The sequence below is a fragment of the Oncorhynchus clarkii genome, chromosome 17, assembly GCF_045791955.1.
Source record: "Oncorhynchus clarkii lewisi isolate Uvic-CL-2024 chromosome 17, UVic_Ocla_1.0, whole genome shotgun sequence".
NCBI lineage: Eukaryota > Metazoa > Chordata > Actinopteri > Salmoniformes > Salmonidae > Oncorhynchus > Oncorhynchus clarkii.
In genome coordinates, this window is record NC_092163.1 from 26,110,039 (window position 1) to 26,127,213 (window position 17,175).

General features: G+C 42.0%; 1 protein-coding gene and 1 pseudogene across 2 annotated transcripts; both read left to right on the plus strand.

Annotated features, from left to right (window-relative positions):
• The first annotated feature begins 1,082 nt into the window (after positions 1-1,082).
• LOC139370642 (casein kinase II subunit alpha-like) lies at positions 1,083-16,385 on the plus strand. Of its 2 annotated transcripts, none has more exons than XM_071110240.1 (13): positions 1,083-1,191; positions 5,055-5,329; positions 5,521-5,632; positions 5,772-5,873; positions 5,966-6,016; positions 6,858-6,917; positions 7,233-7,316; positions 7,579-7,689; positions 7,889-7,990; positions 8,268-8,368; positions 10,153-10,301; positions 11,550-11,639; positions 13,365-16,385. In XM_071110240.1, the coding sequence occupies exons 2-13, from the start codon at positions 5,229-5,231 to the stop codon at positions 13,481-13,483; spliced, it is 1,182 nt and encodes a 393-aa protein (XP_070966341.1). In that variant the 5' UTR covers positions 1,083-1,191; positions 5,055-5,228; the 3' UTR covers positions 13,484-16,385. The 2 variants fall into 2 exon arrangements, 1 of the variants encoding a protein (XP_070966341.1); XR_011627153.1 differs by having other exon boundaries at positions 1,096-1,191; positions 10,848-11,639.
• Positions 6,330-6,474, plus strand: LOC139371735 (small nucleolar RNA SNORA57; annotated as a pseudogene).
• Positions 16,386-17,175: the final 790 nt, after the last annotated feature.

Here is a 17,175-nt window from a genome sequence, read left to right on the forward strand (position 1 = left end):
GTGGGAAATGTAGTATTGGTGCGTGTAAAAGATCTGCGGGCTGCCGGCTTGCTGCGGGCCGGTTCTAATAATAAATCAAGATCATCCCAGGGGCCGTAAAAAACCTTCTTGCGGGCCGGATGTGGCCCGCGGGCCTTGACTCTGACATATGTGCTTTACACTGAACAACTATATATTCCATTATTTGGCATTCAAAACACTGCAGTGGGAATGGGACAAATTCTCTGACATCGAAACTAAGGTATCCTATCTGTACTTTTCCAGACAAAACCTTCTCAAACTTCAGCAGCACCGACACCCTTCCACTTCTTTGACGCTCTTTCCTACTGATCAAACTTTAGGCTTCAATCACTCTTCCTCCTTTCACATTTTCTTTAATATCATCTATGGACATAGATATTTAGGCCCCAGTGATGACTCCCCTAAACCTAGCACCAGAGACATGCTTTTAATCTTCTTCCCATTAAGCTCTTAATTTGCATAATCTTCCCTTGCTGAGTCTGACTACCATAACATATGAGCAATCTATATTTTCCAATCAACCGGGCTAGTTTGACTTCACCTATCATTCTCTAAGCCATTGGTTAGTCAGATAGGGCCTCATTTACACCCTGTGGTCTCGTCAAACACCATCACCACTTTCCACTCCTCATCAAACACCATCACCATTTTCCACCCCAACACATTATTACTCTTGCTTCATACCTCTTTATGCTTTCTTTACGAGATGTGCCACTGCTTTCAGTATCATGAGCTCTCTTCTCCCTATGTACAATAGTTCCACTGCAGACCATTCAGGTCCTCTACCCTCATCCTCCACCTCCATGGCTTTAGAACTGAGGGCCATATATTGTTTGCATTCCAGCACAGCTGTTGCTTCTCCAACGTTTTCTCCATTTCCATCCCGAGCGCATTGTCAAGCCCTCTCTCACACTGGCTAGCCTTGGCCAGATTTATTCATAGATTTTTTTTTAAGCACTTAAAAGAAAAGGCCTTATACCCATTAATGGGTAGAACTTGATATCATGAAACGCCCCTATCAGAAAACGCCCCGAAATGCTGTCTGCAATTACACCCTTCGCGGTAGTCCGCCATATTGTCTCTGAGACAGCAGAAATCATACAGAAGTACATCGGCGAGAGGAAAGAAAGCGAACCTGCCTTCACTTGGATCCCATATTTTATCAAAGAGGTAGCTATATACAATGGAAGTTTGTCCTCTGGTTTAATTTATTTTATGAAATAAGCAGTTAGTTAGACATGCTAACCGATTTAGCTAGCAAAGCCAGCAGTGGGACCCGGTGACTAGTTAGCTACCTACTAACGTTACGCATGTAAGTTGGGGCGAGAGGTTGATGGTGGAGTAGGGAGACTACCGGTATCTATCCAATTGGATAACAATTTACAGCTGACACGTTCAATTCGCAAACTTTTGCCAATTAACGTTAGCGAACTTTCGTAGCTCTACTTGAAATCTGGGGCACTGGGCTAACACACTTTTGTTATTCCTCAATACAACGAGACGCGTTTCTTATTAAACATGGCATTAGTTAACTATTTTAGCCAGAGGGCAGCAACACCACTTTCCCCCAAGAGATTGCATCCATTACAGAAGGGGACTAATAATAGCCACATTTTTCAATTAAACTAGCTAGTGTAACTTCATGTGAAACTCGCATGTGGCATGTTTACTCTGAACCAAACAGAATTTGTCCAATAGAAACTCAGGTTTTCGTTTAACGTTTTGCAACGTAATCCGCGAAATGAATACACTCTATTAATATCACACCGTCCCTGAATTCTAAAGGCAACTGTTGCTCACATTGTGGTAACTGGTTCTCTCCCCATCACTTATTGAGCAACAGTTGATTTTAGACCTCAGGGAAGGTGTGATGTACTCCAGGCGATTTTTCACATTCACACCCAAATGGTGCGGTGACCCGGATCTACAGTTGGGCTCTGCCCGGCTGCTGGTGTTCGGAGGTGTAGGAAGGGGTCAAATGGGATGGGTGTGAAACTCGACTGGTTGCTGGAGTACATTGGTGATATCACACCTTCCCTGCGATCTAAAGCCAACTGTCGCTCATGGAGAGACTAGCCTGTTGGGGGCGATGAAACAAGCCATTCAGTTTAAATGGAATATCAAATTTGATTTGTCACGGGAGCGTGAACAGGCCGGGACTAAAGTTGGAAAGCGGAACGTTGTGCAAATACTCTGCCATATCAGGGGGCGATTGACCAATCGAAGCTCATTTATGGCTTCCAGACCCTACTGGATTGACTTTTGATCCCTAGCACTACCTAGCATGCTGTTGGCTTGCTAGCACCCACATAAGGAGACACTCTAGGTGAAGCTAGCAGGGCTAGGTGAGGTACTGTGTCAAGTGCTTAGTAGTGGACACCCGCGTTACTCTGTTGGCTATGACGGTTGCCTTTAAGATCCATGTGTTGATGGTGCAGAAGTTTGGTGGTTCACATCCAGCTCCTGGCAGAACAAAATGCGCTCTGTTGTAATGACATGAGGACAAATTGAAGTTACTGCAGCTAGCTGAGATCCTTGTCCTACATAGCTGACAAGTTGTAACATTATGAACACTAGTCAGTGAGAGTATTGTGCAGTGAATGTTGCAGATCTTATATTCTTGCCTATCCCAGAAGATGGTACTTCAGTTCTTAAAACCTAGTCGAATCTGAGGTGTAAGAGCTAGGTGTAGGCTCATGTACCAGGCACATATCTCAAAGCTAGGTAAAAGGAGCCTCTGGGTAAAACTGTTGAACCATAAATGCATTGACTGCTTTGTTAAGTTGGCTCAAGTGAGGATATCTATGACAGGAACCACGATCTATGACAGGCACCACAGTTATGACCGTTTGTCCATTGCTGGCAAAGATAAGCGAAGGCTTGACTGACTATATTGCAGATGAAATTGGTCTATTGGCAAGAAATATGGATGGATATCTTAATTTAGCAATACATGCCTGTATGAGTATTATGAACTTTTTGCTCAACAAAAGGATTTTTTTCAGTTAAAAATAGAATAAAAAGCCAAATGCTATATTATTTGTGTTAAAAAAGAAGTTGCAGCGTTAATGAGGAATTCCATCAAACATATTCATGATCATGGATGTAAGAGATGCAGAGTTTTTTTCTGGACAAAAAATGGGGTATCGGTGCTGGGCATGGCCATTGGTGCGGTCGGGTGACCAAACATTTGAGGTCTCGTGTTGGCCGCAGTGACAACATTTTTCAGTTTTAAAGCTAATTTCCTGCAATTCTACACATTTTGCTTTGACTTATGCAATCTGAATTGATCAAACATTATAACAAATTCATGCCATGACAAAAATACTCCTGAATGCATCATTCTTGGACTTTTTAATTCTTCCTGTGCAGCATTTCCTTTGTTGATTGTTTGTTCTCAAAGATGCTCTTATTAAAAAATATATAGGTCCATTATCCTGCAGGGTGGCAGGTAGCCTAGTGGTTAGAGTGTTGGACTAGTAACTGAAAGGTTGCAAGTCCGAATCCCCGAGCTGACAAGATACAAATCTGTCATTCTGCCCCTGAACAAGGCAGTTAACCCACTGTTCCTAGGCCGTCATTGAAAATAAGAATTTGTTCTTAACTGACTTGCCTAGTTAAATAAAGGTAAAATAATTATTTTTTATTTTTTATTTCACCTTTATTTAACCAGGTAGGCTAGTTGAGAACAAGTTCTCATTTGACTCTGCGACCTGGCCAAGATAAAGCATAGCAGTGTGAACAGACAACACAGAGTTACACATGGAGTAAACAATTAACAAGTCAGTAACACAGTAGAAAAAAAAGGGGAGTCTATATACATTGTGTGCAAAAGGCATGAGGAGGTAGGCGAATAATTACAATTTTGCAGATTAACAACACTGGAGTGATAAATGATCAGATGGTCATGTACAGGTAGAGATATTGGTGTGCAAAAGAGCAGAAAAGTAAATAAATAAAAACAGTATGGGGATGAGGTAGGTAAAAATGGGTGGGCTGTTTACCGATAGACTATGTACAGCTGCAGCGCTCGGTTAGCTGCTCAGATAGCAGATGTTTGAAGTTGGTGAGGGAGATAAGTCTCCAACTTCAGCAATTTTTAAAATTTGTTCCAGTCACAGGCAGCAGAGAACTGGAACGAAAGGCGGCCAAATGAGGTGTTGGCTTTAGGGATGATCAGTGAGATACACCTGCTGGAGCGCGTGCTACGGATGGGTGTTGCCATCGTGACCAGTGAACTGAGATAAGGCGGAGCTTTACCTAGCATGGACTTGTAGATGACCTGGAGCCAGTGGGTCTGGCGACGAATATGTAGCGAGGGCCAGCCGACTAGAGCATACAAGTCGCAGTGGTGGGTGGTATAAGGTGCTTTAGTGACAAAACGGATGGCACTGTAATAAACTGCATCCAGTTTGCTGAGTAGAGTGTTGGAAGCTATTTATACAGGTAACGAGTTGAAACAGGTGCAGTTAATACAGGTAATGAGTGGAGAACAGGAGGCTTCTTAAAGAAAAGCTAACAGGTCTGTGAGAGCCGGAATTCTTACAGGTTGGTAGGTGATCAAATACTTATGTCATGCAATAAAATGCAAATTAATTACTTAGAAAACATACAATGTGATTTTCTGGATTTTTGTTTTAGATTCCGTCTTTCACAGTTGAAGTGTACCTATGATAAAACAAATTACAGACATGCTTTGTAAGTAGGAAAACCTGCAAAATGGGCAGTGTATCAAATACAGTTCTTCGGGAAGTTTTTTTTTTCCCCGCACATGTAAATTATGCTTATTTGATCTGGCCTTGGTGATGGTCTCAAATAATATAAATCATAATAATATATGCCATTTAGCAGATGCTTTTATCTAAAGAGACTTACATTCATGCTTGCATACATTTTACGCATGGGTGGTCCCAGGAATCAAACCCACTATCCTGGCATTGCAAGAGCCATGCACTACCAACTGAGCTATAGAGGTCCACGAATATAACTGACATTGTTTATTTTGTCCCCTCTCTCCCCCCCTGTTGTCTCAGCTGTCCAGAGGTTCCCCTGGTGGCTTCCCTTGCTTACAGCCAAAGCCCCCCACCCCCCTTACCCCCTGTCCTGTCACGAAGAGGCCCCACCCCACCTCCCCTCCTCTCCCTCTTCCCTCCTTGTCCTTCTCTGCAGTAAGTGGCCCCTCCCCCTTCTCTGCCAAGCTGTTGGACATGCCAGGACCCGTGCAGAGTCGGGCCCGTGTGTACACCGATGTCAACACACAACGGCCCAGGGAGTACTGGGACTACGAGTCCCATGTGGTGGAATGGGGGTACATACCAGTCTCTCAAGTCACAGCGACATTGGTGCTTGCTAAACTATTATGAGGAGTCTGAAATTACTATTTCTCTTCATTCCATGTTAAATCTCAAGGCCAGATCAAGGTCTGCTCCCTTTCTGTCATTTGCAGTTTAATTTGAATTACCTTGAATGGTGTAATTGACAAAACAATTATTCCCGCAGAAATCAAGATGACTTCCAGTTGGTGCGGAAGCTTGGACGCGGGAAGTACAGTGAAGTGTTTGAAGCAATCAACATCACCAACAACGAGAAGGTTGTGGTGAAAATACTCAAGGTAAGGGCCACGATGAGAAATCAACATAATTCAGATCATAGATTCATAGATTGCCATTCGATGCAGACTCGCATTGGATTCATATTGAATTAAAATCACCCAGACGATCAATACAATTGGTCTTTATTTGTGTTCATAGCCCGTCAAGAAGAAGAAAATCAAGCGTGAAATTAAGATCCTGGAGAACCTCCGCGGGGGCCCTAACATCATCTCCCTCAAAGACATCGTCAAAGACCCAGTGGTGAGTAGGAATGGCGGGAAAGGTGTGAAAACGCTGTTGTTCTTTTATAGCATGGCATGACTTTGATGCAACAACCCTTTCTCTTCTTTCAGTCTCGGACACCCGCCTTGGTCTTTGAACATGTCAACAACACTGACTTCAAGGTAAGCCAGAGCATCTGTTTTTTTACACCTGAGTCTTATGCACATCGCAGCAAAATGTTTTGCAACGGAAAATTCTTATTGGACAAGTTCTGGGGTGTATTCACTAGGATCCAAATGGAAGCAAACTAAACGGGGAGGGAACTACCTGAATTTATCCAGTAAACTCTAATTTTCAACTGTTTGGACTAATGATTACACCCCAGGTAGTCCCTCTCCGGTTTAGTCTGTTTTCTTCCGTTTGGTACTTAATGAATACCACCCTAATTCTTAACCGTGTACAACATCTCTATTCTGAAACAAAGTCCTGTGAAAACTTTGTTCTTGGCATGCATGCTGTTTCCCCAGTCTTGTGTGTGTGTGTGTGTGTGTGTGTTGAGGCACAAAAAGGTGCAGTGCTATGTCTTCAGTGCCAGGATGTTTCTTGTCTTCTGGTTCTATTCTCAGTCGCTGGTACACTATGAGCAACTTTGGTGTTGAATTACTTAATAATAGACTTAAATGTTACTAGTCAGATGCCCAAGTTGATAGCTTTTGATTTGAATATGTGAATTCTTTGAATTGGATAATGTGTTCAGGTTGCAAAGACCTATACGCGTGTTATTTTTATTTTTTATTTCACTAGGCAAACCAGTTTAGGGCCATTTACAATGACAGCCTAGGAACGGTGGGTTAACTGCCTTGTTCAGGGGCAAAACGACAGATTTTTACCTTGTCAGCTCGGGGATTCGATCTACCAAACCTTTCGGTTACTGGCCCACTAGGTCCATTATCTATCTGCATGTAATGTTCGGGGTGTAGTTAAATCACTGTATTGATTCACTGCGTCTGTTTTTACTTGCAGCAATTATACCAGACCCTGACAGACTATGACATCCGGTTCTACATGTTCGAAATCCTCAAGGTTAGTCTCGTAATGTTGTAATTTGGGTGAACTATCCCATTAATTTGTGTAAGAAGCCCAGAGGCTTTGCCAGACATGAGTCAGCATTTCCCCCTCTCAAAACAAGAACATTCAGGTGCTTAGAGTATAGGCCCCTTGTTTGTCTTTGTCCAATGGTTACATACCAGCTCTTTCCCATCAACATGTTTGTGCACCAAGACGGGTAGACAACATCTGTTTTGTAATTTCTGCCTTTATTGCATTACTGTGTTGAGTAAATCCCCAGCCTCATCGTTGCTAACCAGCGGCCATTTTGGCTCTTGGCTCTGTGCGCAGGCCCTGGACTACTGCCACAGCATGGGAATCATGCACAGGGATGTGAAACCCCACAACGTGATGATTGATCACGAACACCGAAAGGTGAGTGTTTACAACTAATGCGGCTGAGACACAATAACTACCTGATTCGCCCTAGTCAAGACCTTTGTCATCCATTGAATGTGACTACAATATGTAGGTTAGTTTAAATAGAAATTGGATATTGTACCACGACAATCCTCAATACAATACCCCAAAGTCCAAGTAGTCTCTCCCAGTTTCACTCTGTTTGGTGCCCTAATGAGCACAACCCTGTTGTATTTCTCTCAGTATTGACTTGCCTCTGTTTTGTGTATTCTTCCAGTTGCGCCTTATTGACTGGGGTCTGGCTGAGTTCTACCACCCGGGACAGGAGTACAACGTCCGAGTGGCTTCTCGCTACTTCAAAGGACCCGAGCTTCTGGTCGACTATCAGGTATGTTTTCCTGCTACTGTTATGAATTGTGTGACCAGCTCAGCCTATATTATTTGCTGTTGTGTACATCCCATATATATGCATATAGATAACCTTTTCACAATACTGAGCTGTGCTGGTTACTCATCCACCATAGTTACAGGGCAATGTGAAAACAAAATATCTTCACTTTTTTTCCCCCCCCACTGTCTTCGTCCAGATGTATGACTACAGTCTGGACATGTGGAGCTTGGGCTGCATGTTGGCCAGCATGATCTTCAGGAAGGAGCCTTTCTTCCACGGCCACGACAACTACGACCAGGTAAACACACTCTCTCCGATACTTTGTCCACCATGTCTCAAAGGTCACACTCATTACCAGTGAAGAACATAACCGTGGGCCTGTTCAGGAGGGTGTAAGGTTACAGAACAAACAGATAGAAATAGACTGTGTAGAACAGATATGATTCTGTTGGGGACAATAGGGAATCCTGTCGGCTCTATTCATTCCATTTCTATCTGCAACGTTCAGAGCGTTTCACATCACTGGATACGCCCCAGGTGAGATGAATTACCTGATGTTGTTTCTGACTTTGTAGTTGGTAAGAATAGCCAAGGTGTTGGGAACGGAAGACCTGTATGACTACATCGACAAGTACAACATTGAGCTGGAGCCTCGGTTCAATGACATTCTGGGGAGGTACGTTTGTCTGTCTTCACTAGTGTGTGTTTTTTTTACACTGGGTTTGTAAACTTATACTTCCTTTCTCATAGGGTTTACGGTATGTTGCCTGTAAAAAAGAAATGCAAGCAGGCCCATTTTTTTTTTCTTTTTTTTTTCTCCATATTCTCGCCTGAATACACTTTTTTATACCCGTTGTGCGCATGCCGGTGACGAGTGTGCAGATGTGGGTGGGGCGTCTATTTTAATAAGTCCAATGAATATACACCATCACAAAGAAATTAATTAGTTTAGGCAGGTCATTATTCATTAGTTAAGACGAATAAAATGTGTTTTTAAAAGAATAGTATATTTGGATTGGAATTGCTACTGGTCTGCGCAGCCTATAGGCTACATGGCAGCACCATGCAAATTAAATCACCAGTTTATTTTGTTGATTAAAGCAGACAATACACACTCACATTCCCCTGCCCTGATACGTCAACACTCATATATTTTATAGTAAGAATAGAATGGAATATAACAATAAAATACGGGATCGTGTTGAACCGTGGTCATATAAAAAAAAGTGATATTTTTAAAGGGAGCCCAAGCCAACACCTTTTTGAGAATTTGTATGTGCTTGAGAAACCTTAATCTGCTCTTTCCGATCATGTAACTAAAATGAAAATCGGTCCCGAATGAACCTCTGTGTAATTTGAAAGTCACTTTTGATCCAGGTTTCATTTTTTCCTATCCTCACTCTGCATTGTTAGGGAGTGATTAAAAAAATAAATAGCAATCTATATTTTGAAAAACATGCGAGTCTCGTGTTCAGATTTCATAACCTCTGCAGGCTTTTGGAGTTGCCTGTACCCGATCGAGCGACACAATCGGCCTACACTTGATTTTAGGCTTCATTGTTGCATGCTAAATGTTTCTGATCAGTGATGGATGACTAGATGAGCTACCACCTCCACGTATTTATTTGCCCAGCCAGGGACCAATTAACCAAATTTACAAAAATATTATGTGAATCAAAATCACATTGCTTGATTATCAGGCAAGTCACAAGCTTTTGGTTGGGAGTAGGCTACTGTGTGAGTGAATAGCAAAATAATAAACGTGTTAAGCTACATAACTTGCTAGCAACATGTTCTGATTAGTGCTAATACAGCCAACTAGACTAAAAATGATCACGAGCAGCACTCACCTCAACCTAGCTAACATTTCTCCAGCATAATTGTAACCAAATATCCAAACAGATTCAGCGAAAACAAACACCTGACATTGATGCTGTCCCAGTCAAAACAGTGTTGAAATGATCATATAGTTGACCACATGCAGATATCGCTTCAAATGTATTAGAACGATTGGATAACTTGGAGTTTCGGTGCGCAACAATGTGATACATGCCTGTCAGTGTAGTGTGCGCCAATGCCGCTTCAGCATTACTGCCATTTTTGTGTTTAACATTTTTCATAATGGCAAGAACAAGTTTGATGTCGGACAACAACAATAGAATGTTCATGATTTAATGCATGCCAAAGACTGTAAGATGAAAGGGGACTTTTATACTGAGGGGTTGGTGAGGCTTTTAAACACATTGCAGCAATCATGACTAGGTCGGTTGGCGAGAAAAATAAAAGTACAGGCTTTGTTGCTGGAAATAGCCCCCCCCCCCCTCGCTAAAGGGTTTCGTCTTAGTTTGAAAGGGATTTTAGTTGTTCCTGCCTTAAAAAACACCTGAATCTAGACCCTGCTGTGCATAGGTGTTTTTGGTTTTTTTTTTGCACTGCTGCTAACCTGCTCTCCCCTTCCAGACACTCTCGTAAGCGGTGGGAGCGCTTCGTCCACAGTGAGAACCAGCACCTGGTCAGCCCCGAGGCCCTAGACTTCCTGGACAAGCTGCTGCGCTATGACCATCAGGCCCGGCTGACCGCCCACGAGGCCATGGCTCACCCTTACTACTGTAAGTGCGAGGAGGGATCCAGTTGCCAGTACATTTAGCTGAAATGCAAAGTCAAAATTGTCTATATCGTGAAAAAAAAATTACGGTTAGGGGTATGGTTAATTAGACCATGGACCCATATTGATGAGATTGGAAGGGACCTGTGGTTTATCGCAGGGGTGGGCAAAATACTGCAGATGTTTTTTTTTGGCCCTCGGTGGATTTAGTTTTCTCAGTAGGGTGGAAATGTTTTATTTTGGTTTAGAAAACTCCAGAGCACAATTGAATGTCTAAAACTCAATAGAAAATGATGTAAAATTAACAATGGACCTACAGGTAACTGACAAAATAATGGAAACACTTAAGTAAATGAGGGTTACAAAGTAAATTGAAAGTGGGTGTGGTTCCTGAGTTAATTAAGCAATTAACATCCTATCATGCTTTGGGTCATGTGTGAAAATGCTGGACAGGCCATTATTTTGGCTACCATGGCCATGCCCCCTTCCACAGTGGTCACTGAATGGTTTGATGAACATGAAAACGATGTAAACCATATGCTGTCATCAGATCTCAACCCAATTGAACACTTATGGGAGATTCTGAAGCGGTGCCTGAGACAGCTTTTTCCATCAACAAAACACCAAATGATTGAATTTCTCCGTGGAGGAGTGGTGTCACATCCCACCAATAGAGTTCCAGACACTTGTAGAATCTACGCCAAGGAGCATTGAAGCTGTTCTGGCTCGTGGTGGCCCCACACTCTAAGACACTTTGTTGGTGTTTCCTTGATTTAGTCAGTTACCTGAATATTAACTGCTGTTTTTCTGCCCCGCAAATGTATTTTGACACAAATCAAAGGCTTGTTATGACTGGGGTGGTTACTTGGCATCTCAAACAAATGTCTCTGTTGAATGCACCTCGCAGCTAAAAGGTATGTTATTTTCATGTAATGAAGGAGCAGGAAGTTTGTCATTTGTAGGCTGTATGTCATGCTATAAGAAGATTATTTTGTTTGTTCTAATCGGGGTCTTGTTCATTCGGGCACACTAGCAAAACGTTTTACAACGGCAAACAAAAACAAGCGTGTCATGTTGGAAACGTTCAGGTAGCGCCGCCTCGGTTTACTCTGCTTTCCTTAATTTTGTGTGTAATGAACACGATCCAGTTCACTGGTTATCTGCAGTTCCTTATGACCATCTACTTGCAGTGACTAGGGACTCGAGACTAGAGGTTGTTCAGTGTTTTTAATGAGTTCTTTTGTCCACAAAGATACCGTTGTCAAAGACCAGGGTCGCATGCCGGGGTCGGCTAACCCGCCCGGCGGAAATACAGCTGTAAGCACAGCCAACACGGTCACTGGTGAGTGCAAACACACACACCCTAATCATCCTAACCCTCCCACCCATGCATCCTCATCTGAACTCCCCGAGACTCCCATCACTCAGTGTTAAGGAGGATGTTTTGTCTGCGGGAGGCCAAGTTTGGAAATTAAACCAAATCAAGCAGCCGACTTGGTCTGTGTTAAGATTGAATTAAGCGGCTATATTGGTCCACACAAATTGGACAATCTTCTATCAAGGGTTACCACATTGTCATAATTGACATACTGTAATTCAATCCAATACATTTCCTAAGAGCTAAACTCACAGTATGCCAGTGCATCCCTTGTCATCTTTCTTATGTAACTCATAGGTTATACAGACCTGCCAACATGCATGCATTTTGCTACCAACTACACAATTCTCTGTCCATGTACGAGATCCGAGTTAAAAGTACACAGAAATAAATACAGCCTGATTAAAAAAAATATATATATATTTTTTTACATTTCAATAATAAAAACTAAATCCACTGAGTGAATCTAACATCCCGATTCTTGAGCTGCAACACACGGACATGTACGAAGTTTGTGTCAACGGACATGGAGATGAATACATCATTATTTTACGTAGCTATTATTGGACGTCCTCCTGTTTGTTGTGATGCTAAGTTCGCCGACTGTCAGCTGTACGTAAACAAATGGACAAATCCCGTTCTCGACTCTGTGTGTTGTGGAAATGTAAACACATTGTTTCAAGCTAACGTTTGCGAACACAAGATGGACATTCAGTGGGCTCTAAAGTGCCAGCAGTTCACTCGCATTTACTAGTGAAAGAAATTAAGTGCATATGCGAAAAATAACTGGTCGCATTTGTTCGAGTGTGATATACATTTTAATTCTGCGTACCATTAGTTGTATTTTCCACGTAACATTACGAGGATCACGCAACCTGACAGAAATCTAACTTCTTGGCATTAAATGGGAGTTGGGAGTTTAGAAGACTGCTCTGTGAATAATGAATGAGCGTTCGGTATTAGCTATAGAAGCAATGCTTCTAAAATGCCTTTGCAGTAGATTTGATCAAGTTTGAAAATCTGAAATCATGTATGCACTGCAAAGAAACACAATCGGGACCTTCACGTAGGCTGAAACACCGGGCTCTTCTAGCAAACAGCGGGCAGATTCCCTTTGCGGTAGCCTACTTAAGTTTTGTGTAGCCAATTTGCGGTCTGTGTGGACACGATCATTTGTTTTTATCTTTTCAAAATTATTTATATTTTAGTGTTGATTAGGAACCGTGTCTAAAAAGCCCATACTTGTGAGCTGGCCCTGTTTGAGAGGTGACAAGCGTTCCTCTACTATAGAGACTAAACTTGGGGGCGTGTGCAAAGAAAAACGTTATAGATAATTAACTCCATTCTACACTGCATGTAGTAAACATACAATCTGTGCTAATTACACAAAACATATATTTATTTTATGTTCTGTACTTATCAGTATGAATCTTTTATTTATGTTTTGTACATACCTTTTTAGAGGACTGAACTGAACCAGTGTGTGATCCATAATGTTTGTCTAAGCACACAAATCTCCAATTTGCCACGCACGTCTAAAGTTGGACCAGGTTGGCAGGTCTGGTTATACTGTAGCTCACTGCATCATCAGAACTCCCTTGGGAGAGTGTTTTCTAAGTAACCCCGTGGTTATCTCTGAGGTGTACGGTGGTTAAGCTAAATACCCCCCCCCCCCCTTTTCCTCTCAAGGTATATCTGCCTTGCCAGCTGCTACTGCCCTGGGCACCCTCACCGGCTCGCCCGTCCTCTCTGCTGCCACCAACGCCCTGAGCACCCCTGTGCCTGCCTCCGTTAGTGCCCCCCAGTGATGGCACCCCCAGGAGAGCAAACCTATGGGTGCCACTCATGCAGGCACGCACCAACATCTGTACTTACTCAGTCAGTCCGACTGCCCTGAGATCCAGGAATGCCAACCTCTGAAGGCTATCTCGCCTGAACAATGTTTATTTGTTTCTCCTTGAATGAACTTGAGTTAACCAGACATGAAATGAATGTTCTGTGTAATCGACACATGCAGGTATTTATTTAATCTTGATGGCTGTGTGTGTGGCTATGTCCACAATCTGAGAATGAGTCACGAATACAAGGGTGATGGGGGTTTCTCCCCCCGAACACGTTTTGTTTTTGTACATTACTGACAAGTAGTTCATCGGAAGGTAACAGGAAAGAGACATTAGCATTTAGACCAAAAGGAGCAGTCTGCAATTTATTAATGCAACCTTGTCAAACGAGCGCTGGCGAGCACACCTTAAGCAATTCCCATATTTAGTCCAGTCTACTACTCTATACCACCATTATGAAAGACTTCCCGATAGTATTTGGAAGTGTTTGGTGCTGTTCTGTGCTCCAGTGGTGAGTTGAAACACTGAAGCTGCCTCACTCAACGTATCCTAATGACACTTCAGCCTGAATAGTATGTCTTGCCTTTCTCCTGTACTGGATACCTAGTTTTTGATGTAAGGATTCCCTGACAGTTTTCCATTTTTTTTTACTGAAATGCCGTGGTGTGCTGGATGGTTTTAATTTACTGTGGCAATGGTTTGATGGCAGTATTGTCATTTGATCCCTTCGAAAGCCAGGCAAAACTATCCGTTCTGTTATTTTGAAAAGTTTCTCTCAAACGTGCTGCTTTGCAGTTCCTTCATTTAATTCAAGTCGTGAGAAACTATGTTCACTCAATCGCTTGAGAAAGAGGAGACCGACTGAACCTATTTGTTTTCTCGGGGAGAGTTAGTTATATGTGGAGAAAATATGGATGGTGTTAGATATAAGATCACAACTGAATATGAAGGCACCAGAGTCCTGGTTAAGTTGGCTTGAAATGTGTTGGTATTTATCTGCTGTTGGTACCTGAGGAGAGTGGTTTTCTTTTTGTATTTAGTTTGTTTCGGGGATACGTTTCTTGGATTGATCACCTGTTTGGCTAACACTTACGGTGGCAAGAATAAGTATGTGAACCCTTTGGAAATACCCGGATTTCTGCATAAATTGGTGATAAAATCTGATCTTCATCTTGGTCACAACAATACACACAGTCTGCTTAAACTAATAACACACAAACAATTGTAAGTTTTCATTCACAGTGCAGGGTGGGAAGAGTATGTGAACCCTTGGATTTAATAACTGGTTGATCCTCCTTTGGCAGCATTAACCTCAACCAAATGCTTTCTGTAGTTGTGCATCAGACTTGCACAACGGTCAGGAGGAATTTTGGACCACCTCTTTACAAAACTGTTTCAGTTCAGCAATATTCTTGGGATGTCTGGTGTGAATTGCTTTCTTGAGATCATGCCACAGCATATCAATCGGGTTGAGGTCAGGACTCTGACTGGGCCACTCCAGAAGGTGTATTTTATTCTGTTGAAGCCAATCTTTGTTTTGGGTTGTTGTCCTGTTGCATCACCCAACTTCTGTTGAGCTTCAATTGGCGGACAGATAGCCTTACATTCTCCTGCAAAATGTCTTGAAAAACTAGGGAATTCATTTTTCCGTCGATGATAGGGCCTGGACAGCGTGCTGAGGCAGCGAGGCAGCCGCAAACCATGATGCTCTCTCCACCATACTTTACAGTTGGGATGAGGTTTTGATGTTGGACTGTGCCTTTTTTCTCCACACAGTGTTGTGTGTTCCTTCCAAACAACTCAACTGTAGTTTCTTCTGTCCACAGAATATTTTTCCACTAGCGCTGTAGAAAATCCAGGTGCACTTTTGCAAACTTCAGAAGTGCAGCAATGTTTTTTTTCCGACCGCAGTGGCTTCTTCCATGGTGTCCTCCCATGAACACCATTCTTGTTTAGTGTTTTACGTATCGTAGACTCGTCAACAGAGATGTTAGCATGTTCCAGAGATTTCTGTAAGTCTTTAGCTGACATTGTAGAATTCTTCTTAACCTCATTGAGCATTCTGAGCTGTGCTCTTGCAGTCATCTTTGCAGGATGGAGAGTAGCAACAGTGCTGAACTTTCTCCATTTTATAGACAATTTGTCTTACATTGGATTGATGAACATCAAGGCTTTTAGAGATACTTTTGTAACCCTTTCCAGCTTTATGCAAGTCAACTATTCTTAATCTTAGGTCTTCTGAGATCTCTCTTGTTCAGGGCATGGTTCACATCAGGCAATGCTTCTTGTGAGTAGCAAACTCAAATTTGAGTGTGAGTTTTTTTTTACAGGGCAAGGCAGCGCTAACCAACATCTCCAATCTCGTCTCATTGAGTGGACTCCAGGTTAGCTGACTCCTGACTTCATTTAGTTTTTGAGGAGTCATTGGCCTAGTGGTTCACATTCCAACCTACACTGTGATTGTTTAAATTATGTATTCAATATAGACAAGAAAAATACAATATTTTGTGTTATTAGTTTAAGCACACTGTTTGTCTATTGTTGTGACTCAGATGAAGATCAGATCAAATTTGAAGACCAATCTATGCAGAAATCCAGATAATTCCAAAGGGTTCACATACTTTCTTGCCACTGTAGATACTGGAAGATGTATTGAACATTTTCTCTGCGTTTTAGTGCCATAAATGTTCATCTTGTGTAAGGTTAGACCCTGATGTACATATGCATCCTTTTTTTTCTTCATTTGAAATCTCAATATATGAAAAATACATGCATACATCAACATTTGGGTCCTTACTTCACTGTATATATTTGTATGTCCTTTGAAAATATTTGTGTAAATAAACACGTCTTTTATTTATCAAGTAAATCTGACTGTATAGATGTTTTTTTTCAATGTCTCCTGATTTGTAAGGTTTTATTAACATTACTTTCCTTATAGTATTCTTTTGAGAGGTCACTTACAGTGCATTTGGAAAGTATTCAGACTCCTTGCCTTTTCCCACATTTTGTTACAACCTTATTCTAAATTGTATTAAATAGTTTTTCTTATCAATCTACACACAATACTCCATAATGACAAAGCATAAACAGGTTTTTAGAAACAGTTACACATTTATAATATTTTTTAAATCTCACATTTACATAAGTAATCCGTCCTTTTACTCAGTACTTTGTTGAAGCACCTTTGGCAGCGATTACAGCCTCGGGTCTTCTTGGGTATGACGCTACAAGCTTGGCACACCTGTATTTGCGGAGTTTCTCCCATTCTTCTCTCCAGATCCTCTCAAGCACTGTCAGGTTGGATGGGGAGCATCGCTGTACCGCTGTTTTCAGGTCTCCAGAGATGTTTGAGTATTTTGGTGTTTTATTAGGATCCCCATTAGCTGTTGCAAAAGCAGCAGCTACTCTTCCTGGGGTCCACAATAAAACATGAAACAATACAGGATGACATAATACAGAACATATAGACGAGAACAGCTCAAGGACAGAACTACATACATTTAAAGTCTGGGCTCTGGCTGGGCCACTCAAGGACATTCAGAGACTTGTACAGAAGCCACTCCTGTGTTGTCTTGGCTGTCTGCTTTAGTGTTGTCCTGTTGGAAAGTGAACCTTTGCCCCAGTCAGGTCTTGAGCGCTCTAGAGCAGGTTTTCAT